Raw genomic sequence first — 27,110 nt, 5'->3', positions numbered from 1 at the left:
GCTTGGGTCTGCAAAAGACAGCAAGCTACATAAACTGGTTGTGTGCCAAGATAACCTATCTTGCAGTGAGGTAAGAAAGATGAATGAGCCCATTAAGTTAAGGGAGGAGGGCAACCACACCTGTTCTGCAGTCTGGTAGAGAGATTTGTTTGGCAGGGCTGAGGGTAGTGAGGAACTCCTGGAAATAAAGTCTCTATTCCTGTGGCAGCCCTACTTGTATCCTGCTCCCACTTTCTCACCTCACCTACTGGGTCAGGAGAGAAATCAGGAATTATAAATGGCTACAGGGAGATGGGTCCAGAACTTCTTTCCAAGTACAATTATTAAAAATTATCATTGACAGTCAGGGTGGAGTCAGCAGTGTTACCAGTCCCAAGTGTTCAAAAATCATGAGTCAGTCCTGCAGAAATCATGAGATTGGCTTAAAACTTACGATATATATAACTCCACTATATAGGGTTTCTTTTTTCTTTGCCTTCAGGTTTATGGGCCTTTACGGTACACTCACTTCACATTTTCAAGCATTAGTCTTGCAACCATGAGCAATAGAAACTTACTTTTTTAAAGAAAAAAACGAAATGGAGAATCTCTTGATGACAGAACTAGCAGCTTTAAGAAAAGCTCCCAAAAAATCATGAGAGAGGGCAATAATAAGATTGGAGGGTTGTTTCTTCTAGTCTCTCCCACCCAACTATCAGCAGGATGCCTTAAGCCTGATGAGCCCATGTTCTCTTGGTGACTGACAGATCTCCCTTTAATGTTCTGAAGACCAAATTAACTTGTGGAACTCATTGCCATGCTATTATTATTGAAGAAAACTGATTAGCAAGATTAAAAAAAGGATTAGACACATGTAAATAAGCACAGTATCAACATTTACGTTCTCTAGAAAAAAGAGGCTTTCTGTCTTTGTGCTTCATGTATTAGTTAAATGACAGCAGGCATCAAGAAGAAATATGACTAAGATGAGACATCATAAATTAAAAGGCTATGAAACCAGGCTCTGCCCCCACCTAGGGACACTGAGGACTGCTGGGACAACACCACTTCCCCTCCAGCCGCTCTAACCTCCAGCTTTTCAATTTTAGGATGGTGCATTTATGGATTGTGAGATTGGTAAGGATTTAGTTAGAAACATAATATAAGGTTATGTCATTATTGTGAAAGACGGAAAAAATTGCAGACTATTGGCAGGGAAATGGGGATTGGTTGTCATGGCAAGATTTTGGAAGGGAAGAATGTTTGCTACTGGGAGGGATTCCCTCAGTGGTTAAATTAGATGTGAAAAGGAGGAGAAGATTGCCAATGTGGATGACCGTTTTCACAGAGACAAAATTTGGGGATGACCTACTATCTCTGTGATGCATCAGACTAAAATGCTAGATACCGTCAAGATCTGAACTTGTGGCTTGGCCCACCTGTAATTGTAAAACATGGGCTAAAGGTCAAGTGCCTTCAGCAATCCAAGAGAGCAGGTATTCCACAAAACTGCATTTTAAAGTGTTATTGCTTTTAGAAAAAAGTATAAGCCTAGTGCACGCCTGCACAACTCATAAAGCGGCGAGGGCCATATTACTCCAAAGAAAACAGCTGCGGGCCGAACCCCAATCCCACCCCACCTCCAGCGCCGCCAAGCCCACCTGAAAAACAACACACACCCCCAGCGCCATGCCCCCCCCAGCACTGCCTGCCCCACAGAAACAAACCCTCCTTCCCCAGCGCTGCCCCACTGAAACAGCAGTATTGAACCTTGGTAATATGTTATAGCAGGCCCCTAAGGTAGTATAATTCAGGTAAAAGAAAAATGTCTTTTTGCTAGAAGTAGAATAAGATCTTCCCCCCACTTTGTAATCAATTGACCTGTTGAATGAATGAGGTGTGACTGAGGATGGGGTGGAAGGCAGGCACCTCAGGACAGCTGCAACTCTTGGAGAGGGGATGGGAGCCAAACCAGATCAGTAGAACAGGTCAGCCACTGACTCCTCGCTCGCCTCCTCAGCCCCCCACCCCTCCAGCTCGCCTCCTCACCCCCCGCCACTGCCCACCCGCCTCTTCAGCCCCCCTCCCTCACCCGCCACTTGCTTACTCACCCCCCCCCGTGCCGCACAGTGAACCCACCTACTCACCCACCACGGTGAGCCCCCGTGGGCTGCATGTTGTGCAGGCCTGGACTAGTGGTTAATAGAGCACTGATTGCCATAGCAATTATAATGTAGATATTGAGGATAATAACTTAGCATCTGAGTGATTCTTCACTTTTGTTTGACAATACTGTTCCTTTATTTTATGTACACTACTTTATATGAATGACATAAATCGGCAAACAAAGATATTTTACTATTTGCAATTGATTTTAACAGAGGAAGAGGCAAGCATATGAGTCTAATCTGATAAGCAATGGCTTGCAACTTGAAGCAACAAGATCGGTGAGTATCCTTTCCTTTGTGTGGACTAATGTGTCTGAAGGAAGACTTTGGCTCCATATGGAAAAGGAAATGAAGTCCATGAATGCACTGTAGCTTCTTCCCCCTCTTTATTCCTATGAGATCCGAATGTTGGGGTCACAAGAGGTTCCCCCTGCTGCCTCTTTCCCTATTCTTTGGCTAGGAGCCAGGAGTCTCTGTGCTGAAATCATGGATCTGTCACTGACTTGCTCTGTGGCCTTGGGCAAAGTCACTTAAGCTTTGTGTCTGTTTCTTTCTCTGCAAAATGGAGGTAGTAGTAACCTACTTCACAGAGGGGTTGGGAAAATTAAATAGTTAGTTTGTTCAGCACTTTGAAAACATGAAGCCCTATAAACATTCTAAGGGGCCAGTTCTGCCCCCTGCCCTTGTGGCATATAGAAATTGTAACTGGGACACCAGGGGCTGGGGAGAATTCGCCTAATGAAAGAGCAGCCATAGATCTGACATAAGTGGCCCTAGGTGGATGCTCCTTGCAAGTCCCAGCATAGTGGGAGTAGCTGTAGCGCTCAGCACTGTGGAGATTCTGGGCTGCATTCCAGTCTGTAGGCAGCCCTGGATAGGCTGCTAAAAGATGAAGCAGCCACTGGGGATGTTCTTATTTACAATGGAGGCCACGTTAGCCACCGCAGTATCCCAGAATCCAGGCAGCACAAAGATGGATCTTCCCTTCCTTTCTTCCTGGGCTGCATCTTCTGTGCTGTGGCTCCCAGCAGATGCTGCACAGAATCTGGCACAAAGTATTTTTATGATTATTTTCTAATATAATGAGCTCTGGAGCATGCCACTTCCTCACAAACTGGGCTCAAAATCCACATCTTTAGGCTTTTGATTAGATAGAAACTTGCAGTGGAAGCTCCACTTGTGCATCCCAGCCCATGATTTGGCCCTCTGACCATAGCATGTACCTCAGCTTGCAACATGGAGAACTGTTAGGAGAAAATCCAGCATGGATATATTGCTACTTGTAAATGGTACATTGTAAATTTGTGCAGGTTTTGGTAATCCTGCAATGCTCATGGTTCAAAATCTTTTTTAATAGTGAGCTTCCTGAGGACTAGATCTATAAACAGCATTAAGAAATCCATATAGGTAACGTGTGTTAAAATTTAAATTGCTTTGTAAAATATTTTGCAAGGTGTTACCATTAAAGCAACAATTTAGTGATCTTTTTAAAATGCCATTCTCTCCAGAGTTTTCATCTCCCTTCAGTGTCTTTGCAGAAGTTAATGAGATGTTCACTAAATTGGATAAAGAATATAACCTGGAATTGATCTTCTACGGGTTTTAAAAAGAAGGGAAAATCTGCGTTACTTAAAAGTATTATGAAGGGCTCCTTACTTTCATTTTTTGTGCACATATATTTTTAATATTCTTTCACTTTAGGTCTTAGATGAAAAGCTTATTTTTGTAAAAGTGCACGTGCCTTGGGAAGTGCTATGCACATATGCCGAGGTTATGCACATCAAATTGCCTCTGAAGCCCAGTGACCTGAAAACCCGAGATTCAGCTTTCAACTGGTTTAGCAGACTCCTCCGAGTGGATGAAAATATCATCAAACCAGAGCAAGAGTTTTTCACTGCCCCATTTGAAAAGGCTCGTATGTCTGATTTTTACATTCAAGACAAAGACATCTTCTTCAACCCTGCAACCAGAAGCCGAATTGTAAGTCAATATAAAGATTTATTTCTTTTCTGTCTCTAAACCCACACAAAGACATTTGTTTATTTCCCTTTGGGTATGTCTTCACTACTGGCCGGACCGGCAGACAGCGATCAATCCAGCGGGGATCAATTTATCGTGTCCAGTCTAGACATGATAAATGAATCCCCGAGCACTCTCCCGTCGACTCCTGTACTCAGCTCAGTGAGATGCTCAGGCAGAGTTGACGGGGGAGCAGCAGCAGTCGACTCACCACGGCGGTGAAGACACCACGGTAAGTCGATCTAAGTACATTGACTTCAGCGATGTTATTCAGGTAGCTGAAGTTACGTAATTTAGATTGATCCCCCTCCCCCACAGTGTAGACGATGCCAAAGTCAATCAGAGCAACACAACCACCATCACCAATAACAACCAACCCTCCTGACACATTAGAAATGTAGGGAACAATCTTACATTGACTAGGAAACTGACTGGATGATCTAATGAGGTGAAATTCCAAACCTTTGTCCAACTTGGGTTCCACTTATGCCCCAAAATAGAGTTTAAGTGGGACTTAAATGGGGCAGTGGCCTTGTACAGTGAATTTCATGTAGAGAACTTGCCCCTTTAATGTCTGAGTCTGTGGTGACATCTATGTCACAATCATAGATGTGGTGACATCTGTGATTCAGGGGGGAGGGATAGCTCAGTGGTTTGAGCATTGGCCTGCTAAACCCAGGGTTGTGAGCTCAATCCTTGAGGGGGCAATTTGGGGTTTGGTCCTGCTTTAAGCAGGGGGTTGGACTAGATGATCTCCTGAGGTCCCTAATAATCTATGATTTTATGACAATTATAGTTTATATTCCTCACTTACAAATTGCAAGAGATTCAGGGCATTTTGTATTTTTCAGGTTCATTTTATTCTTTCCCGTGTGGAATATGCAGTAAAAGACAATGTGAAAAAGTTTGGTATTAACAAACTCCTGGACTCTGGGATCTACAAGGCAGCATTTCCTCTTCACGATGTAAGTCCAATGCTTGGAACAGATATCTTAGTTGGGAATAAATTTGTATGCTGATTGAAGACATATGTATGATTCCTATAGCAAAATACATATGGGCATTGATTTTATTTGTTCACTGACTGTCATAGCTGGAGACAATGGCTGGAAGAAAATATTCCTTCAAAACTCTTTTTCAGAGGAATATTGATTTTTCCAGTAAACAGAATTTGCCACAAAAAGTGTCTTTTCACAGAAGATTTCAATTTTCCTTTCAAAAACCAAACACCCAGAAACTGAAATATTTTTATCTGGAAATGCTGCAGAGGTGCCTGATGGGAGTTGTATGTAGTTCAGTTGCCTCATGTCCCTATTGTCCTCTATGGGCCAGGCTCCCCAGCCAGTCTATATCTTCTATGATGCTCCATGGCCAGAAACTCCCAGGATGCATCACTTCCCTTTCAAAGAGGGGAAAGTCAAATGTTCTTCTTCATCACCTTTCTTGTTGCACTATAGAATGAGAATGGAAAACGCCATTAAAAATTCTTAATACAAGTTCACATTTTCACCAAATATGTTTACAACCAACCTAGCAAGGAAATGAAGGGTTGTTTCCATCTGTACCCTCTTTTGAATCTGAAACAGATGCTGAAAGCCCTGCATTTATTCTCCAGAGTTTTCAGCCTTCATTGTAGTACATCACTGTCCTGAGGAAAGGACCTGATAGTATGTAAGAGGTACTTAAAGTCTCATTTTTAATTAGAACTGATTCTTTTCCCAATTCTAGGCCCCAAGCCTGCAACTGCTTAAATGCATGTTTAAGCACATGACTAAACCCCATTATTTTCAATTAGATGACTCCCATAATTAAAATGAAGCATGTGCATAAGTATTTGCAAGAATGGGTCCTTAATGACAAGCCTCTGTACTGTCACTGCTTGCTTACTTCCTACTCCTTTTTGTAATTTGCAATGGAACTTGGGCTAAGAGATTATTCCAGACACTAGTCTCATAAGTGTAGCTCCACAGGGATCAGATTTCACACAGCCAGTGGGGCTGAAGAGGCACTGGTTGGTACAGTTACAGTCTAGTCATATAAACTGGTTCAGCCGCCCATAAAGTTTGGGTACTATAAGCGGTTATTTTATGGGACAGTGTTTCCATATTCATTCTCTTTTGCAGTCTAGATTCAATTGCCGGTTAGAGGACCCCAAATGCCCTAGTGAACGATATCTTCTTTACAAGGAATGGGCTCACCCTCTAAGTTTTTACAAACTGCAGCCATTGGATCTTGTCAGGTGGGTATGCATATGATCAGTACAATTCAGAAGGACCTAGGAATTCAGGTAACATTTTCATATCTTGGTACATTGAAGATTCATGCCTCAATTCTAATTGCAGATATGTACGCCCATATCTGCACACACATTTGAGCATGCTCTGTTTCTGACTTTATAAGATACATGTAACCAATCAAAACTGAGCTTCAGTGAGAAGTAGGTATTTCATGCAAATATAAAAAATCATGCAAATTCACAGAAATGGTTAGCTGTTGTACTTCTGCAGTCACACAGTGTAAAAATATGAAAATAGAGTCTAGCCCTAAATATTTGGAATAGACAGCTGTCTGAGAAAGAAATGTGGAGTTATTTGCATTTTCAAAGAGTATTTTTCCCCCCACAGGAAATATTATGGAGAGAAAATTGGAATATATTTTGCTTGGCTTGGTTTTTACACTCACATGCTGATCGTGGCAGCAGTAGTAGGACTTGCCTGTTTTTTGTATGGATACATAACAAAGGACAACTGCACATGGAGGTACCGGATGGACAGTTCAAATATATTTTCATATTGACACAGTTCTGAATACTCACAAATAGCATAGAGTTTTCTAGGCATAAGAAAAAGGGAACCTTGTTAGTGATCCCAGATTGAAGTTCATGGTGCTGTTGAATGAACACTGTGAAAAGAAAATGACAAGTATATATCAGAGCAACAAGAACATTCCTGGGTCATCTAGTCCAAGGGACATGAAAGTCCTCTGACACCCTCTTATTTCTTCTACTTCCCTTGCATCCTCCTTTCTCATTGTGCATGTTCCCTCCTCTACTCTCTGTCCTCCTTCTCGTTCCTGACATCCTGTAAGCAAACAAAGAGCTATATCATGCCATCAGCTTTTAAGCGGAACTCCCTATTGAAATCAGTGGGGAGTTGTGCTATAAATCTGATGGCACGTTATGGCCCAAAGGCTTTTACAAATCAGAATATACAGAGACATTCATGTCAAATAAAAAGGACATGGAATGAAAGGGGCAGATGAGCAAAATGATTAAAGCAACTAAAACGTTAAAAGAGCATCCCAAAATATAAATCAGTTTTCTGCCTTCAAAATAAAGAATACATAAAAGGAAATTAAAAAACAGGGAAAGAAAATGACAATAAATCCTGGGGAGAAAATAAAGAATACAGCACAGCATCTGAAACAGAATCAAGGAAACTGGATGGAAAGGGCTCACTAAAGACCTGATCCAATACTTAGTCAGTCATTGAAATGATTCCCATTGACTACAGTGAGTGGTGGATCAATCCCTGCCCGAACAAAAATCAGGTTAATGGAGAAACAAACACAGAGAATAAGAATAGCCACTGGCTTGGTTCCGAAGTTAAAGATGTAGTGTACAGGGCAAAAAAGTAATAGACAGACATGAGAGGTTACGAATGACTTGTATTTAAGATTTTGGGTTTTTTCATTCTTTATAGTTTGACATTTCTATGTGAATCCACATATAATGTAAAAATGTAAAGAAAACAGTGAAAAATCAAAACTTCAACACAGGTTACCATAGCATGTCCATTTATGTTTGCTACTCCCTAAGGGAGAGAAAAACCTTTCTCATAGATGAAATTCACATATGGGTGGAGGGCCTGCTAAAAGACACTGCTTGGAACTCAAGACATTCCTTCCCCCCCTCTTCTATAGGAGAATAGGCAGAACAGCAGCACAGGGGAAATGCTACTCCCCCTTTACACCCTGAAAAGAGACATTGGTGGGAAGGGGCTACTGGATCTGCACTTATTCAGATCCCCTGATCCTCTTGCGCCCTCTGTAGCTAGAACTACTTCAGCCACTTTGGCTACTCCAAGTGACTCTGCAGCCACTCCCTGGCCTGAAGAGAATTCCTCACTTTTCCGGGTCAGACCTCCCCTACCACCATGCTCAGACTGAACATTATAGGGTGGGTTTGCCCATTGTAAATCAGGTAAAAGAGTCACCCTGAAATCCTGAAAATGTGAACAATAGGATTTTTTAAGATCTCTGTTTTCTTCTTAACATGATTTGTTTTAGAGAATAGCACCAAGAGTAATGGGAGATAATTCCTTCCAGCTTCATAGTCTGATTTGCAGTATATTGAAGGCTAAGAGTGGAAGTGGAGGAGGCACATTGTCTGAAAGCAGCGCACTTAGCAACTTATTCCTTACTTCACTGAGTTATCACACCATCTACAAGCATTAACGGTAGTCTGAGTTTCGTGTTTGTGTAATTGATTGATTTTATTTTTAGCCAAGAAGTGTGTGATCCCAACATCGGCGGCAACATCATAATGTGCCCGCAGTGTGATCGTGAATGTACATACTGGAACCTCACTATCACCTGTGAATCCTCTAAGGTAACGTGCCATTTACATCCTGCAGAAATGGGCTTCTAAGTTCACTTACAATAGCCTTTGTATTTTCTCTTACACCATCCATGGGGTAAAGTAGCAGCAGTGTTATTCCCCCCACCAGTGCAAGATTAATGTTTCTTCAGCACAGAAATATGAAAGGCATAAGAGAGAAACACATGAAAAGGGAAATGTTGGAAGGAAAAGGCAGAGGGCAACCCCACAATTGCCATATCAAAACAGTGTTTTCTTATTAAATAGGTTAATGTTTTTCGTGTCACTTCTTGTTTGTCAGAATTACTTGTTCATTTGCTCTGTGAGTGTATGTGAGAGAGAGCATACAATGTGTGTGTGTCGTGTCAACTGAAATTCCTAGCACTGAAGTACTGTCTCTCCTCTTCCAGTACAGTGAATTGGTGGAGCATTGATACGACAGCAGTTGTATATCCTTTTGCTACATATTTGACTCGTAGGTTTAATGTAGGTTTTCTGCATTTAATTTCCTTGATTTTGTATATTGGAAAAATACTAGGAGGAAAAGTGAAGATTCTTTATTAAACCATGTAAAACTAAAATCAAAATGTGCAACATTCTGTCAGCATTCTTATCCTATGTAGAAAAATTACTGACCCATTATAGCTAAAGTGTTTATTTTTTAATTCTTTACAGAAACTGTGTATATTTGATAGCTTCGGAACACTAGTATTTGCAGTATTTATGGGAATATGGGGTAAGTCGATTTCAAGGTTTTGCTTTCTGTCTACAGTTTTGTCATCTAATTTTGGGCAGACCTAAGACATATGCCAAAAAGTGTAGCTAAATGAACAACTATTTCAGTTTCTAGTGTTCAGCAATATCACAAAAGGGATTTCACATGAAAAAATTAAGCATGACAGTAACTCTTTTTAGCATCATTTGGAGACTGATTTGAGAACTTCCAGGGGAAGATAGAAATGTTGGGGGTTTTTTTCAGTGTTTGCTTCATCCTTTTAAATTTGGAGAAAAGTAAGAAGAAGGGATTAGAACTGCCCAATGTTAAGCCAGCAGGAGCCACATGCTTAAACATGTCTGGCAAAGGACTTGTTATTCTCCAAGGACTCTTGGAGCTGTCTATTCCTACTAGCAGCTGCGTGACTGAGAAAGGCAATGGGAAAAATAAAGCCATTTATTATATACTCTAGTAATTATTTCTTTCCTTCTTCATTTACATAATTGATACACTAAACATGCAGTAATTACAAGCACTAGGGACATCTTGTGGCAGTGAAAGTGTCTCTTTAATCATGGGGTTCCCACTGACTGATTCTATTCTGTACTGGATTCAATGGACAAGGCAGTTTATTTTTCCAGAAAGTGTCTTGTTTCACTGGACCGCAGAGGCAGAACCAGAATTTTCTTAACAAGGGGGCCCATGTTACCTGCCAAGTAGCAGAGAAGTAGTAGTATGTGCTACTTCCCAATTTCTTCATCGACAGGACTCTGCTTTACGCATGCACTCCTGAACAGGAGGTGTGCAGATGTGTATGGGGTTCCTTCCCATTCCCCTCCACCACCGCTTCATAGTGTCACCCATGTCCTCACCAAGCCACAATCTCTTCTTCCAGAGCAAGCCTGGAAGTGGATGTGGTGGAGGAGGCAGCGTGAGATGGCAGCTGGGTTCAGAGAAGTGGGGAGCCAGGTCCGAGACCTCTCCCTGCTCCTCCCCTCCCACCAGGGAGATGGCGAGCGGTCAGGACATTTCCTCTCACCCCTTCTCTCCCATCAGAGAGATGGGGACTGTGAAATAGTAGTAGCAGCATTGTCTATGGCCAAGGGAGGAGCCTGAGGGCCCCACCTTCATTAAGCCTCTGTGGATTGTCCATATTAGCCAGGTTGCTAATTGGCTTTAACTGTAGCCCCTTAACCAGAGTGATTACTAGTTGGTGATTAACAAGTAATGTTGACTTGGAAGCTAATCAACAAAGTTACAGAAGTAAGTTTCATTTGTTATCAGTGGTGCTGCATGAAAGGTAGCCTACAGAAGACAACTACTGTAACATTTTAGAACAATATGTCAGCTTGATAAGGAAAGGTTAATGTGCTTGTTACTGTAAAACATGTTCTACCTTGATCTTTTGATAATGAGCTTAATATAAAGTGCTTAAAAGTAACTATTTCAATAAAATAATTGTTAAGTTAAATGTGATTCTTTTAAGAACTTTTCAAAGGTATACTATGCTCAAGATACCAGCAGGAAATTCCCTAAATCAAAGATTAGAACAGTTTGATGTTAATTTGATCCTTTTTCTGTTGTTAACTTATTTGTAATTTGCCTCTTAATTAAAATTTGTGGTTTTCTGTTTTGGAGAGTTGTTCCAAAAATGATAAATGGAAAGTTAAACTGCATAACTACAATAATGCGTACAAGGGTCTGTTAGTATTCTCGTCATAAACCCGCTCTATAAGGAGGTGAATTGTCAATCAAAATTGTACTGAATCCAAGTGATGCCATTTCAGTTGTAATTTTCATTGAATTATAATACTTTTGTAGATAGACTGGTCCAAATAATTTGAGGAATGATACATTTTTAGCCCTATGATTGCATTGCTACCATTAATATACTTGTTAATAAAGGTACTTCTGTAATATGTTCCCTTCAGAGAACTCAAATAATTACAAAACATGAATGAATTCAGCCTCACAATACCCCCTGTAAAGTGGGTCTGGACTACTAAATTATAGTAAGTGACATGTCCAAGGCCAGACAGGATTAAAACCTAGATCTCCAGACTCCCAGTCATTTGTTTTAACCAGTAGAGAATGCCTCCTTAGAATAAATGAAAGAAAAGATCAGTTAAAATACAGACAGAAGACCCTGCCCTGCTCTGAGGCCTGAGCGGTACAAAACAGCTATAAAGTTATCACACCTGGAGGATTCCCTCTGTGTAGGCAGCTCCCTCAGTGACCGAGCTATCATAGCATCTCTTGGGCCACACTCGCTTCCTGGTTGCTAGCACGGGGATTGTGGCAGAGTGAGGGGCAGCAGGCTGTAAGGCCAGGACAACCGTGCACTCCAATAATTCCCAGCTACTGGAACAGTCCTTGAGGGCCTTTTGAAGCTGGTGCTAATTGGAGCACCGATGAGATTCTCTAAATTACTCTGGGGACCAGACCAGTGACCCAATGTAGGGATAGGGGAGCTTGTGCCTCTTTGGTTCACTGGCCTTACTCTGCAGGCTGATACAGAAGGTGGGGACCCCACTTCCCCTTTTTTGGCCTCTTGCTTGGAAAGAGTAGTTTCTGTGCTCCCCAAGCTGGCCCTTAGAGTCTGTCTGTTTATTGCATGCTTGGTTTTGGTGAATTGACTGTAACTGTTTCTGGAAAACCTTTAGTAGGTGTGGCACTAACTCCATAGTGTATAATAAATGGGCATTAGCCTTTTCCATATGGCAATTTTTTATATGCGCTAAGGTTTTATTTTAAAAACATCCATAACTCTCCAAAATTATTGTCCTTCAATTAATCAAACAATCTGCTTTGAAAAACCATCCTGCAAATATAAAATCCAAATTGTTCATATTCTATCCATTTTACAAAGGAAAAATAAACTTTTGTGCATTCTTTAGCATAAAGAATCCACAGGTTGATATAATAAAAACACCTCCATCATTAGAGCAGTAATTAGGTAAAGAAATAGATCCAGTTATTTTCTCCCTGAGAAAGTCTTGGCACTATCCCACCAACCAGTAAAGGTTATATTCTATGTCTCCGAAAAGTGATCTAAAAAATTAATGATTCACATGTTACAGCATAGGAGTTCAAATGCTGTTCGGTGCACATGTGATAGAGTTCTGTTTGTTTATCCTTTGGTTAGTTACTTTGTTTCTGGAGTTTTGGAAGCGACGTCAGGCTGAACTGGAATATGAATGGGACACTGTTGAATTTTTAGAGCAGGAAGAATATATACGTCCAGAATACGAAGCACGATGCACTCATGTAGTAACAAATGAAATCACACAGGTAAGGAATGTTTTTAGAATTGGTCATACTGCAAACTGTAAAAGCTAGAAATTCAAACAAAGACCTCATGAAAGTGATGAGCCAGATCTTCAACTGATATAAATCAGCATTTCTCCACTGAAGTCAATGGAGCTACCTCTGTTTGCACCAGCTGAGGATCTGACCCATTATGTTGATCTAATAAATTGCAGGCCTAGCATACACCAATCTGTATCAGGCTAAAATGTGAGGCCTGGAGTTCGCAGAAATCAAATTTATCACTGCAGCTGGTTGTACCAATTACTGCAACCTTGGGACTGACAACTTTCTGTAATTCATAACACCAAGTGAGGGGGTGATTACTAAAGGGCAGTTTCCGAACAGCCAGAGGGACTGCAGTACAGTGATCTGGTGCCACAAAATGGTACCTCTAAACCCAGGTAACAGTCTGGCATTGAATAATTTTTCTTGTGAGAAGTCCACAGCGGTCACCGATAGGGTTGCCAGCTTTGGTTGGACATATTCCTGGAGATTTCATCACATGACATAATATTTAATTATTTAAATATTTAATTCCTGGAGACAGGACAGAGGTCGGCAAACTTTCCAAAGTGGTGTGCCGCATCTTCATTTATTCACTCTAATTTAAGGTTTCGCGTGCCAGTTATACATTTCAACGTTTTTAAAAGATCTCTGTCTATAAGTCTACTGTTGTATGTAAAGTAAATAAGATTTTAAAATGTTTAAGAAGCTTCATTTAAAATTAAATTAAAATGCAGAGCCCCCCAGACCGGTGGCCAGGATACGGGCAGTATGAGTGCCACTGAAAATCAGTTTGCATGCCGCCTTCGGCACATGTGCCATAGGTTGCCTACCCCTGCTCCAGGACAATCCTGGAGGGTTGGCAACCGTAGACTCGCTGATTGTTCATTGTTCTTGAAAGCCTGGAGACATGCCAGGAAAACAAGACAAAATGGAGGAAGAGAAGTTGCATTTCATACAGTATTCAGACTTTGTTATCCACAGGTGTCTGAATGAGAGAAGCACAAACAGGTATTATGGCCAAGCATATATGGATGCTAATAACATTAATGAGTTCACCTGGGCAGGAATAATTCTCATTCTAGTGAAACACAATACACATTTATGAGGCTCTTAGTTTAGAGCTCCTTTTTTTGTATACGTTTTCAAGTGGCTTTAGCGGTTCACTCCAGCTTAGCTGTCAGGTTTTTATTATTTTTTGTTATTGCATCACTACCGGGTTTACCTGATCATTTGCTTTGCTTTCATGTTCTAGTCATACTATATTAATGTTTATAATAGAGGACTTGAAAAGTTCCAAAACTAGACTGACATGGTTAAAAATCTACCTTAAGTGGCCCCTTCTGTGTTATAATCTTGTGCTACAGGATACCTGGTTTTATTAATAAGCTTATAAAATTTACATTATCTTTACTACACAAGGATAATTCTAAACAATTCTTAAGGTATTTTTAGATAGAGAAGATTTGGCTAAAAAATAATATTTTTGCCATTATATAGACCTTTCATCTGAGTGTCTCCAAGATTTTTTAAAACATCAAAGAAGCCCCATTACACCTGGATGAGGTAGGCATCAGCCCCATTTTAGAGGGCGGTAAACTGAGAGACAAAGAGGCTGAGGCCTAAATTTTCAAAGTGTCCACTAATTTTGGGTGACAGTTTTTGGATGCCAAATCTCAGGTACATAGGGACCTGACTTTCAGAAGTGCTAAGCACCCACTAATCCAGCTGATGTGGGCAGTGGGAGCTCAGCACTTCTGAAAATCAGGTCCCACGTTTCTCAAATTGGACACCCAAAAACTGAAACACCCAAAATCAGTGAACACTTTTTTTAAACATTTTTTTAAAGCGTGGGCCCACATGAATTGCCAGGGGGACCTGGCAAAGATGTCAGGTCTGGGAATAGAAACTAGGATCCTGATTCCCATTCTTGTGCCCTAAACGTATCAAAGTGCTTAAGAGATCACATGAAAATATATTTAAAAGAAGAGCAGATGTATGATTAATCCCCTTCTAAATCAACTCTCTTTCCAGCAAGAAGAGCATGTGCCATACACTGCCTGTGGAAAATGTGTACGGATGACCTTCGGTATAAGTGCAGTCTTATTCTGGGTAAAATTCTATTGATCTTATTCTTTAATATAATGTACTTCTCTTGACAAATAATAGCTTCATGAAAAACTAAACTATATATGAGTCAATAAAGTGACAGGCTGTTTTGAATTTTCAAATATGGATGTTTAAGTTGCACCCAAAAAGCATCTGCACACATGCCCAAACTGCATACACCAACCATACATTTGCATATGCAAAAAAGATATTTGTGCATATAAGTTTATACTTATGCATATTTTGTGGCTACAACTTGTGGGCTATGTTTGAAAATATGGTACCACATGTTTTGCTGGTAGGTGGAACAATGGATTACTTGGGGACAGACCTGGCTGCACTTTCCCCCTCCCTTCTTCCCAGTTTCTTTCATTGTTGTTCCAGCCATTCAGTTCAATAGCGTGTCATGGACGACTGGGCCTCTTTCAGCTTTTTCGTTTCACTTAAAAGAGCAAAGCTGGGAGCTCTTTGATTTTCCGAATCTTGCTACTTTAATTAAAACTAAAAATTGAAAGAAGTCCAGCCATTCATGAAACAATATGTAACATGGTGTGCCTGCCCAGAAAAGCCATCTCTAAAAGCTAAGGGCTCTAATATATTGCATGCTCCCAGAGCCTGTACAACATCCTGTAGCCGGAAAACCATCACCAGTGATGGGAAATGAAGTTGGAGCACAAGGACTGTACAGAATCTGGCTGGCCAGCAGGGAAGCGGCTATGCTCTGGGTTTTCATGTCTCAAGCACAGTGAGGAAAATAACTAACTGGCTGGTTGGGATTCAGAATGCTAAGAGAATCTTGTAACATGTATTGTGATTTGGTTTATTACTATGGTATTATGTCTATGGTGCGGGGGCAGGGGATAAATGTCACTTTACAGACGTATAAGAAGAGAAACTCGCTGCCCTGAAGAACTTACAATCTAAATAAAAACTAGATAGCTAATAAGAAATAAAAATGGGGAAAGAAGCAGATTCGACGAAAAACAAGGGAAAAGAGAATACTGAACATGAAAGTATTATTTCAACCAATGCAGATGATATGACTGATTAAAATTATGGCTGTCAAGAGATTTAAAAAATTAATCGTGATTAATTGCACTGTTAAACAATAATAGAATACCATTTATTTACATATTTTCAATGTTTTCTACATTTTCAAATATATTGGTTTCAGTTACAACACAGAATACAAAGTATACAGTGCTCACTTTATATTTATTTTTTATTGCAAATATTTGTACTGTAAAAAACAAAAGAAATTGTATTTTTCAATTCACCTAATAAAAGTATGGTAGTCCAATCTCTTTATCATGAAAGATTAACTTAAAAATGTAGAATTATGTACAAAAAAAACTGCATTAAAAAATAAAACAATGTAAAATTTAGAGCCTACAAGTCCACTCAGTCCTACTTCTTGTTCAGCCAATCGCTCAGATGAACAAGTTTGTTTACATTTCCAGAAAATAATGCTGCCTGCTTCTTGTTTACAGTGTCACCTGAATGTGAGAACAGGCGTTTGCATGGCACTGTTGTAGCCAGCATCGCAAGATATTTACATGCTAGATGCGCTAAAGATTCATATGTCCCTTGATGCTTCAACCACCATTCCAGAGGACACGTGTCCATGCTGATGACAGGTTCTGCTTAATAACAATCCAAAGCAGTGCGGACCAACACATGTTCTTTTTCATTATCTGAGTCAGATGCCACCAGCAGAAGATTGATTTTCTTTTTTGGTTGTTGGGTTCTGTAGTTTCCGCGTTAGAGTGTTGCTCTTTTAAGACTTCTAAAAGCATGCTCCACACCTCGTCCCTCTCAGATTTTGGAAGGCACTTCAGATTCTTAAATCTTGAGTCAAGTACTGTAGCTATCTTTAGAAATCTCACCTTCTTTGCGTTTTGTCAAATCTTCAGTGAAAGTGTTCTTAAAACAAACAATATGCTGGGTCATCATTCAAGACTGCTATAACATGAAATATATGGTAGAATGCAGGTAAAACACAGAGCAGGAGACATACAATTCGCCCCCAAGGAGTTCAGTCACAAATGTAATTAATGCATTATTTTTTTAACGAGTGTCATCGGTATGGAAGCATGCCCTCTGGAATGATGGCCGAAGCATGAAGAGGCATATGAATCTTTAGTGCATCTGGCACGTAAATATCTTGTGACGCTGGCTACAACAGTGCCATGCGAAATCCTGTGCTCGCTTTCAGATGCATTGTAATTAAGAAGTGGGCAGCATTATCTCCCATAAATGTAAACAAATTTGTATCTCTTCGCGATTGGCTGAACAAGAAGTAGGACTGAGTGGACTTGTAGACTAAAGTTTTACATTGTTTTGTTTTTGAGTGCAGTTATGTAACCAAAAAAACTACATTTGTAGGTTGCACTTTCATGATAAAGAGATTACATTTCAGTACTTGTATGAGGTGAATTGAAAAACACTACTTCTTTTATTTACAAATATTTGCACTGTAAAAATTATAATAAAAATAGTACAAAGTGAGCACTGTACACTTTTTGTATTCTGTGTTGTAATTGAAATCAATTATATTTGAAAATGTACAAAAACATCCAAAAATATTTAATAAATTTCAATTGGTATTCTATTGTTAGTGCAATTAATCACGATTAATTTTTTTGAGGTAATCGCGTGAGTTAACTGCGATTAATTGACAGCCCTAATTAAAATGTGCCTGTTTCTCTTGAGGGGCAGTTGCTTTTTTCTGGCCACAATCCGCAACAACAATACCTGGCTCATATCCCAAAGCATGAGATCTCATTACCTTTCTCCTTATCTTAGCTTGTATAGCTACAAACATTATCTGTCATAAAATTATCCATCTCTTTTTCCACAGGTTGACCGTATGCTACACAAAGTAGTCTTCTCTTTTATGGGTTCTTAATTTACTGTGCTTTATCTTCACAGAGCATCCCCTTGCTCTCATATTATGGGATGGGGAGAAAGAGGGTCCAATTAGTTTCACTTTGCCCTTCGTAATATATATTTCAAACCACTGTTTTTCCCAAGCCATATGATTTTTACAGCAGTATATATATTGTATTCTATTTTCAGATTCTTTTGATCGTTGCTTCAGTTATTGGCATCATCATCTACAGACTCTCAGTTTTCCTTGTGTTTTCTGCAAATCTGCCACGGCACATTAATGGAACAGAAGCAATTCAGAAGTACCTGACTCCCCAGGCAGCCACTTCAGTAACTGCTTCAATCATCAGTTTTATAATCATCATGATTCTGAACATCATCTATGAAAAAGTGGCAATCATGATTACTGACTTTGGTAAGTTTATGCTTTAGCTAGGAACTGTAACAGAAAACAACATCATTCTTATAATAAGGACCCCAGTAAATGAATATCTACGCCAAGTATTTCAGAATGTTCCCTCTATAGCATGCAATGACTTCTAGAATTTTTCAAATACAGCTTTTCACTTTCATCAAAGAAATATATTTTACTCCTTGCCTAAGAAATCCTTGTATATCCAGCATGAAAGATCAATTGTTTACAGCTTTGTATTTGCGAAACAGACAAAGCTAGGAAGATTACTATAATACCCAGGCTTTATGAAAACAGATCAGTACCGCATAACACATTCAAGTACATTAGCTATTGTTTATGGAGAGAACAGCCCCTTTTTTGTAAATAAATAGAATATGGTCACTGGTCCAATGCTAGATGATTTTCTCTCGTTATTAAACATAACCATTCACAAATATTACTATTCTTTCCATCCAGGCCATCTACATTAAAGTAGCTGTTCTACTTTAGATGTGTAAAGTAGTGGTATTTTAATATGGTTTATTTCCGTCATGTCAAAGTTTTATGTTTGTTATTTGTTGAGTCTGCGAGGATTTTCTCTTTCTATGAAAGCGATAGAGAATTGTGTTGCTCTTTTTCTTTTAGCGTCAAAGGACAAATTCTTTCCTCTTTACAATAGTCTTATAATTAACATAACGGGTACATTGTATTAGGGACCCTAAACAATCTAAATTGTGCTGTAAATTCTATTCAAGCGTGCAAGGCACATGCACATTTTTTGACGGAGGCACTAAAGCTGTTCAAATATTAATTTTCTTTCCCTTTTTGTTTTTTGGTGTGTTTTTTTTAAACTACAGAACTACCAAGGACGCAGACTGATTATGAAAACAGTCTGACCATGAAGATGTTCTTATTCCAGTTTGTCAACTATTATTCTTCATGTTTCTACATTGCATTCTTTAAGGGTAAATTTGTAGGATACCCTGGGGACCCAGTTTATTGGTTAGGAAAATACAGAAATGAAGAGGTAAGAATCCACTATAGTGTATCTTTTTTTCTTCATTAACAATGTAAGATGTTAGTCTAGGGCCTGACCTACACTAAAAAGTTAGGTCAATTCCAGCTATGGCACTCAGGGGTGTGAAAAATCTACACCCCTGAGCAATGTCATTATTCTGGTCTAATACCCAGTGTAGACAGCGCTAGATCAACAGAAGAATTCTTCTATTAACCTAGCTACTGTCTCTCAAAGAGACAGATTACCTCCACCAACAGGAGAACCGTTGTAGCATTTTGAGTGTAGACAAGCCCTAGATCTTCAGCTATTGCCAAGGAGTGTACAGCACAGAAAGAGAGTTCAATGGTAGCCTTTGCACTTCCCCAGTTCTAGGCCAACTGTGTGCTGGGCCAGCCCCTTAGCATAATTTAGAGTAGCTTCAAGGTTTCTTAAAGTGACTTAGGTTGTCATTGACTCACAAGGGACCACTGTGGCATAACAAAGACCCAGCCACAGTCACTTTCCCATGAACACCTGTATCAGCAGCAGATAGAGGGTGGTATAACATCCTCTGCACCAGCTCTCCACCATCCATGGATCCCCCTCCACTAGAGTGATCTTCTTGTAATGACAGTGCAACACAGAGAGGCTGTATGATCTGGGCCATTGTTCCATTGACTTCACTGGTATCCTGCCCACTTATAGCAACGTCAGATTTGGTCTGTTGGGCCTTTTGTCTAAATTATTAAAGGGATTTGTCTCATTTGTCTTCCCGGATTATTTTTAAGGTTAAAATAATGTAATTTTTAAAATGTTAGTACATATTTTATTTAAAACACTATAATCTTGCCTGAAGAGTTATGCAGCATTTTTCATACCTCTTTCAACCTTTAGTGTGATCCAGGCGGCTGTCTCCTTGAACTTACAACGCAGCTAACAATAATAATGGGAGGTAAAGCAATTTGGAATAACATTCAAGAAGTGCTTCTTCCGTAAGTACCTAATGTTTTTTAAAAGTGACCTAATGAAACAAAAAAGTCAAATATTTGATGGCTGAGGCCCTGCTTCTGTTTGAAGTAAGTGGGCATTTAGATTTCAATAGCAGCATATGCTCAGGCACCTGGAGAACAAGACCAACATTTTCCATGGTCTCCAACTTGGATGCCATTTTTGGGTGCCCAGCTTGAAACGCCTTGGGGCCTGATTTTTCAAACATGCTATCAATCCCCAGTTCCCACTGAGTTCAGTTCAAGTTGCGGATGCTCAACGCTACTGAAAATCAGGCCCAACATGTCTCAAGTTGAGTGCCCAAAACTGAGGCAACCAAAACTGGAGGCTCTGACAATTTTCACCTTATTATTGCTTTAAATGGCATACCGCGATTTAGTATTTACTGTTCTGTGTCAGACTTTCCACAGAACAAGTGTTTAAAATGCTATTTTAGTTTTTTAAATATATTTTTGTAGTTGTATTTTGACATTCACAGCTCTGTTCATATGACAGACATTCCCAAAGGGTAATGTTGAATGTAAAAATGATACAGTAAAACCGGAGGCTGCATATCTTCTAGCCTGCTCCCCCCTCCACGAGTTGATCTACCTATCCTGCCCCTCCCCTTGGGGGCGGGGCCTCGTCACTCATTTGCAAACGATGTTTTATCTATTGTTAGTTTGGAGAAGGAAAAAAAAAAAAGCCCTTTTTAGCCATTTCTAGTTTAAAAAAAAAAAAAAAAAAACTTACACAAAGTTATTAAATAGTATTGCCCTCATCAGGGCTGGTGCAACCCATTAGGCGACCTAGGCGGTCGCCTAGGGCACTAGCATTTGGGGGGCGGCATTTTGGGTCCTTTGGTGGCAACCGTGCCAGCCGGATCTTCACCACCCTGGTCATCGTTGGCATTTAAGTGGAATGACCTGGGGCAGGGGGGCACGGAGAGGGCCGCCTGCAGCAAGTAAGGGGGGGGGTGCAGCATGCAGGGGAACCGCTCCCCGCCCCAGCTCACCTCTGCTCTGCCTCCTCCCCTGAGCACGCCGCCCCGCTCTGCTTTTCTCCCTCCCAGGCTTGCGGTGCCAAACAGCTGATTGGCGCCGCAAGCCTGGGAGGTGGGAGAAGTGAAGCGGCTACGGCGTGCTCGGAGAGAAGGTGGAGCAGATGTGAGCTGGGGCGGGGAGCTGCCACAGGGCTCCCCGGGCCGGGGGGAGGTGCCGCGGGGTGGGCGCCTCAGGGCAGTGGGGAGCTGCTATGGGGGCCTCAGGGTGGCAGGGGTGGGGAGCTGCCACAGGGGGTGTCTTAGGGCGGAGGGGGGAGCTGCTGTGGGGGTGCCTCAGGGTGGAGGAGGGGGAGGGGAGCTGCCGTGGGGGGGGCGCCTCAGGGCGGAGGGACGGAGCTGCCACAGGGGGGGCATCTGGGGGTGGGGGGTACAAGGTGGAAGTTTCGCCTAGGGCGTGAAACATCTTTGCACCTGCCCTGGGCCTCGTCAGGAGACAGGGAATGATCTAAGTACAGAAAGCTGGAAAAGGTATAGCGAAGGGAAGTGGCGAAGAGAGGGAACCAGCACAAACTCATTTAAATACGTATCTGATGGATTTGTAATGGAAATTTATGACATTTCTTCACCATTCAAGTATGCACAATCGTAAATAATAACAATTACAGTGACACCCCGCTATAACGCGATGTTTGGGGTCCAAAAAATTCCATCGCGATAAATGCGGGGTCGTGGTATAGTGGGGTTTCAAGCCGGTCAGTTTAAGTCAGTGGTCCCCAACGCGGTGCATTGATGTGCGCCCCCTAGTGCCTAGTGCCCAGCAGGGGAGAGAAGCCGTGGCCCTGCGCCTGCCGGGGACAGAGAACTCCGAGGCTACGGGTGCTGGTGCTCTCTGTCCCCGGCAGGCGCGGGGCCGCAGCTTCTATCCCCTGCTGGGCACTAGGCGGGGGCACATCAATGTCCCAGCGGGCGCCATGGCGTTGGGGATCACAGATATTAGGCCTTAAAAGGGAGCCAACTTATGATCGTGTTATATGCAATTTCGTGTTATGGCGGGGCGCGTTATTGCGAGGTTTGACTGTATCTTGAAAACTGGAGGTGGGAGTCCTAGAAACTAGGGTCAGATCCTATTCCCATTTACACTAGTGTAAACCCAAAGTAACTCCACTGCCTTCAGGAGAGTTACTTCAAATGTACCCTGTTGCAAATACAAGCAGAATCTGTCCCTTAGAATCAACAGGCCTGATTTTGTGTATTTACATCTGTAGATTTAAAAAAATTGCCACAGGAGTCAGTTTTTCCTTCCTCAGGCTGACAGCCAATAAGTCTCATTGTGCTAGTTGATTTTATTTATGCCAGTGATTGTCCCAGTTTGCTTAGCCAGTTATCTGTTCTTCCCATTACTTATGCCTGTCCATCACCACACACGATGTATCACCACTTGCAACCAGTAGTCAGGTCCTAGGTTCATGCTTCCTTCCCAGATCAATTCTTAACATGGCCTGGTATTGCTTGCACTTAAAGAACTAGATCCACCCAATTCTGACATTTTTAATCATTGCAACAGTAATGTAACAGGCATTACTGATGCTTTAGGATGAGAAAAGTTGAATTGTGAAGATTAAAATGTGTCTACATACGGTGATTCAGAGGAGCAAGTGGAGTATGCAGGGAGTTGGATATGCATCAGGGACTTTTATTATTTATTGAGCACTGATAGAATGCTCAAGGCTATACAAATACAGAAAACAAATGATTCCAGACACAAACATCTTGCAATCTAAATCAGACACAAGCAATACACACTGGCTACAACAATACATGGATTGAAGGCAATGAAGGAGAAAGATTAGGAGACAGAGAGCATGCTGTCTGACAAATAAAGCTGCTTTAAACAAGATAACATTCAGAATATTGACAACCTTATTAGGGAGTGTAGATCTGGGGCCTTGATAACAGGTGGCTGGTGGGCAGGAGGGAAGTGTAAGAGGAGATGAACAGGAAGAAAATGTGGAGAAGGGGATTGGAAATAGGGAGTGACCTAAAACACAAATATGGGTAAAGGAGACTTAGAAATGGAGGAAAAGAGAAAAGGCCCAAATCTTGCTTCCATTTAACTCCTATTTGCAATGATTAGGCCAAAAATTGTAGGTAAGATGAGAAAGGAGGAAGGATAATGTATAAAGGAAGTGTGTCACATTTTACTTGATATTAAATGGTTTCAGATTCAGTCTCAGTGCACCTGTTTTTCAGGATATATTTAAGGACTACTTTAAGCCCAGATACCACAGTGAGGGATACATTAGAAGGTGGATTGATGGGAAATTTGGAACACTATTGAAAAAGCAAGCCTTCCTGTATATTTTAAGGAATAACACATCTTTTGTAAAACTGTGATGCCTCATGCAAATCTTTAAAAGCATTTGGCTGATATCTCATTTTGCATTTCACTTATTACAAATGGAAATTTTCTCTTCCCTTATTATGAAGGACATTTATGTGCAAACAATACACATTTTTCTTAAAAGCTCATCTGCTGCCGCTCCTTATTCTAAGGTAACAGATAGAAATAGTTATAACTATATCATCAATTTTCCTAAATTCTGGTGCTCGCATTTCAGACCAAGAGCTTTTCGGGAGGAGGGATTAAAAACTGTGCAGTCTGAGGAACATATTGGGCCTGGTTCTCTGTTGCCTTTTCGCCTGATGCTGTCTTTTACACCAGTGCAAAGTGGTTGTGAAACGCTCACAGATCAGAATGGTAGTGTTGTGCACCCACTTTGCATTACTGTAAATGACTGCACAAGGTACAAGGCAATAGCGAATCACAGACCCATTGTTTGTATTAAGGAGTTTCAGTAGTTCAGTTATGATCAAAAACCAATTTTCAAACTTGGCTATACCACCAGAGCAAGATCTTTGCAATAGCTCAGCCTTTGGCAGAGTAGACTAACAATGTGAGTCATCATTTCTCTCCTGACTGATAGCTGGGTTAAGAATCTAATTGGAAGATGTTGCTCAGCTGCCAGATCAGAAAAGACTATTCCCCGCTGGGAGCAGGACTACCATCTGCAACCCGCTGGAAAACTTGGATTGTTTTATGAGTATCTGGAAATGGGTAAGTCAGCAGTGCAATTCTGATTCACATGAAGTATTTTCAGGACGCAAAAGTGTTTGTTTTTTTTTTTTAAAGTCTTCAGATGAATAATGTCTGATGATTTTATAGATAGTGTAAACATGTTATAGAGATTAAAGCTTGTGCAAAATGAATAAAAATGAAAAAAATTGTTAGTCTAAATCAAATAAATGACAATCCAGTTTACAACCAAAGACAGTATGGCTTCTGTAGCTAGGGATTGTGTGACTCAGTCTGTTGCCTCTTCATCTATTACCCTATCCGCAGGTCAGGGGCCAGAAGACTGTCATCTTCAACTCCAGCACTGCAGCATCACATTCCTATACCAGTTTACTGTAGATTTACAGCAGCTTTCAAGTTTTTGCTTTTTGGAAGCTGTCAAAACTTTAATTTCTTTGCAACCAGCCATACTTTAATAGTATTTTAATCATACTTATTTCAGCACACAAACACCAATAATGTGATTCTTATTTGAGGCTTTTCAGCATAGCACTGGATTAATAAATAAATGTACATGCCTGAAAGATAAGAAGGCATATAAAAAAAGCAGATATTTAAATATTCAGAATAGTTCATATGTATGAGATATGGCTTTTTTGTGCGAGTGTGCACCTCACATACTTTTACAGTCTATTGTTCATTCTTGGTAGGCCTCACTATCTTTCAGGGGTTTATTGTACTTTTCTGCATGTATGCTCACACAAGGTCTGCTATTTGAGAGAGAGAGAGAAAGTCTCTGATTAACCATTAAAACATGCATTCCTGTCGTTGTCACGGTGTGGGTAAATATATACACATCAGAGTTAAGGCATCACCAACGTATGTCACATTCTCATTGGCAGTTATACAGTTTGGATTTGTCACTTTATTTGTGGCATCATTCCCGCTGGCTCCTCTTCTGGCTCTTGTTAACAATTTGTTGGAAATACGAGTTGACGCCTGGAAGATTACAACCCAGTTCAGACGCATGGTGCCACAAAAAGCACAAGATATAGGAGCATGGCAGCCAATCATGCAAGGAATAGCAATTCTGGCAGTGGTGACCAATGTAAGTATGACCTGAGAATTATAAAAAATGGAATACTCTAAATATTCTAGTCAAGCGAGGATGTGAAATATTAATATGTATCGTGCCAGACTGACTAGAGGTAACATTTTCAAAAACACCTAAGTAATTTAGGATCTTAAGCAGTGTTCCCTCTAATTTTTTACATCCATGTCCGGAATTAATTTTGTTATGTGCACCAATAGGGAGGTGACGTGTGGCGGTGGTGGGGTCAAGGTGTTCAGAGTGTGAGAGGGGCTCAGGGCTGGGGCAGAGGGTTGGAGGGGTGAGGGCTCCGGCTGGGGGTGTGGGCTCTGGGGTATGGCCGGGGATGAATGATTTGGGCGGTGGGAGGGGGCTCAGGGCTGGGGCAGAGGATTGGGGTGCAGGAAGTGAGGACTCCGGCTGGGGGTGCAGAAGGCTCTGGGGTGGGGCTTGGAATGAGGGGATTGGGGTGCAGGCTGCCCCAGGACTGCTGCAGGGGGAGAGGCACCTCACCCCACCTGTGCAGCGCTTGATAGCCTGTGGCCACGCAGCTTATAGGGAACTTAGATCTTAAGTCCCATTTTTAAAAGTGACATGGGCGTTTAGGAGCCTAAATATCTAGCATCCTAAGTCTCTTTTGAAAATGAGACTTTGGCTCCAAAGTCATTTACATGCTCTCAAAAACCCTAGGCCTAAATGTGATATCCTTGAGAAAATTCTGTGTCCAACCTTCCATTATGTATGAAGAATACAGTGTATCCTCCCTAAACTTACAATACTCACTAAATACAGAATGAATTTTCTAAGAATTTTCAGGTAACTGCATGGATTTTGAAGAAATTAGGTTGTAATTAAACTTTATTAATTATTATTGTATTTATTATGGTCGTGTCTTCCCGTCTAAGCAGTTTTGCACTTAAAGCAGAGATTCAACAGCTTTGTTAGGTATGAAAAATACAATGTAGCCTCAAAATTACAGCACTTATCCTTCGAATGTAAAATGAATTTTCTGAGAATTGCAAGTAAATCCATTAATCAGTCTGAGTTAAAGTTAATTTAAAAAATGAGTCCTTTATGAAATTTAGTACTTGGTTTCAGATCTTTTTATGGTCTTATTAATCAAGTGCAGACTCTTCAAACGTCCCATATAGTTAAATCATACTGAAATCTTACACATAGGCTATGCTGGAAAAAAGGGAATGGTCTTTTTTGCCATTATGAAGTACACAAGAGTTTGTTCTCCAGCAGAAGCTAACATATAATCTTATCCTTCAGAAATTTCCACCAACTGCCCTCTTTCAAAATGGCTGCCTTTTCCCCCCTCAGCAGGACTGAGCCGCAGAGTGTTCTCAGTTAATGTCCTTCTCAAAATGGCCACCATCATCCATTGTTCTCAATAGTACTGAGGCCTCAGGCTGTCCTTAGCAAAGATAGCCACTTCTCACTTCATATGGTGCTATCATCTGCCCAGAGGGCAGCTTGGCTTCTCTACTATTGAATGAACAATCAGATATGGCAGCCATTTGGAAAGAGGGCAATTAGTGGCAAGTTTCTCTGAAGAAGAAGGTTTTGTGTAAGCCTCTGCTGACAGATTCATTTTTCAGTTATGACAAACAACAAAAAAATACTATTACTCCTGTGCATGTGTATGCAGATGCATAAAGGATTGTAGAGGGGAGTGCAGTCAAGAAGACAATTTAGAGCAAGGGGGGTTCACAAGCAAATGTAGAAGATAAGAGATAGAAACATTCAAGTTGCTTTGTGCTACTCTGGTGATA

General features: G+C 40.8%; 1 protein-coding gene across 2 annotated transcripts in view; it reads left to right on the top strand.

Annotated features, from left to right (window-relative positions):
• ANO6 (anoctamin 6) overlaps positions 1 to 27,110 on the top strand; it is a 99,683-nt gene that overhangs the window by 62,288 nt on the left and 10,285 nt on the right. For both annotated transcript variants that reach the window (XM_039509372.1, XM_039509381.1), the window contains exons 4-17: positions 2,361 to 2,426; positions 3,849 to 4,127; positions 5,018 to 5,131; positions 6,290 to 6,405; positions 6,791 to 6,925; positions 8,670 to 8,775; positions 9,439 to 9,499; positions 12,624 to 12,769; positions 14,825 to 14,902; positions 17,978 to 18,203; positions 19,040 to 19,209; positions 20,074 to 20,171; positions 24,154 to 24,284; positions 25,145 to 25,350. In XM_039509372.1, the coding sequence (XP_039365306.1) occupies positions 2,361 to 2,426; positions 3,849 to 4,127; positions 5,018 to 5,131; positions 6,290 to 6,405; positions 6,791 to 6,925; positions 8,670 to 8,775; positions 9,439 to 9,499; positions 12,624 to 12,769; positions 14,825 to 14,902; positions 17,978 to 18,203; positions 19,040 to 19,209; positions 20,074 to 20,171; positions 24,154 to 24,284; positions 25,145 to 25,350 (1,932 nt within the window). The remainder of the gene's footprint in view (positions 1 to 2,360; positions 2,427 to 3,848; positions 4,128 to 5,017; positions 5,132 to 6,289; positions 6,406 to 6,790; positions 6,926 to 8,669; positions 8,776 to 9,438; positions 9,500 to 12,623; positions 12,770 to 14,824; positions 14,903 to 17,977; positions 18,204 to 19,039; positions 19,210 to 20,073; positions 20,172 to 24,153; positions 24,285 to 25,144; positions 25,351 to 27,110) is intronic.

This window comes from Mauremys reevesii, linkage group 1 (assembly GCF_016161935.1).
Source record: "Mauremys reevesii isolate NIE-2019 linkage group 1, ASM1616193v1, whole genome shotgun sequence".
Classification (NCBI taxonomy): Eukaryota; Metazoa; Chordata; order Testudines; family Geoemydidae; genus Mauremys; species Mauremys reevesii.
The sequence above is the reverse complement of the archived record's forward strand: the minus strand, read 5'-3'. Positions and strand labels throughout refer to the sequence as shown.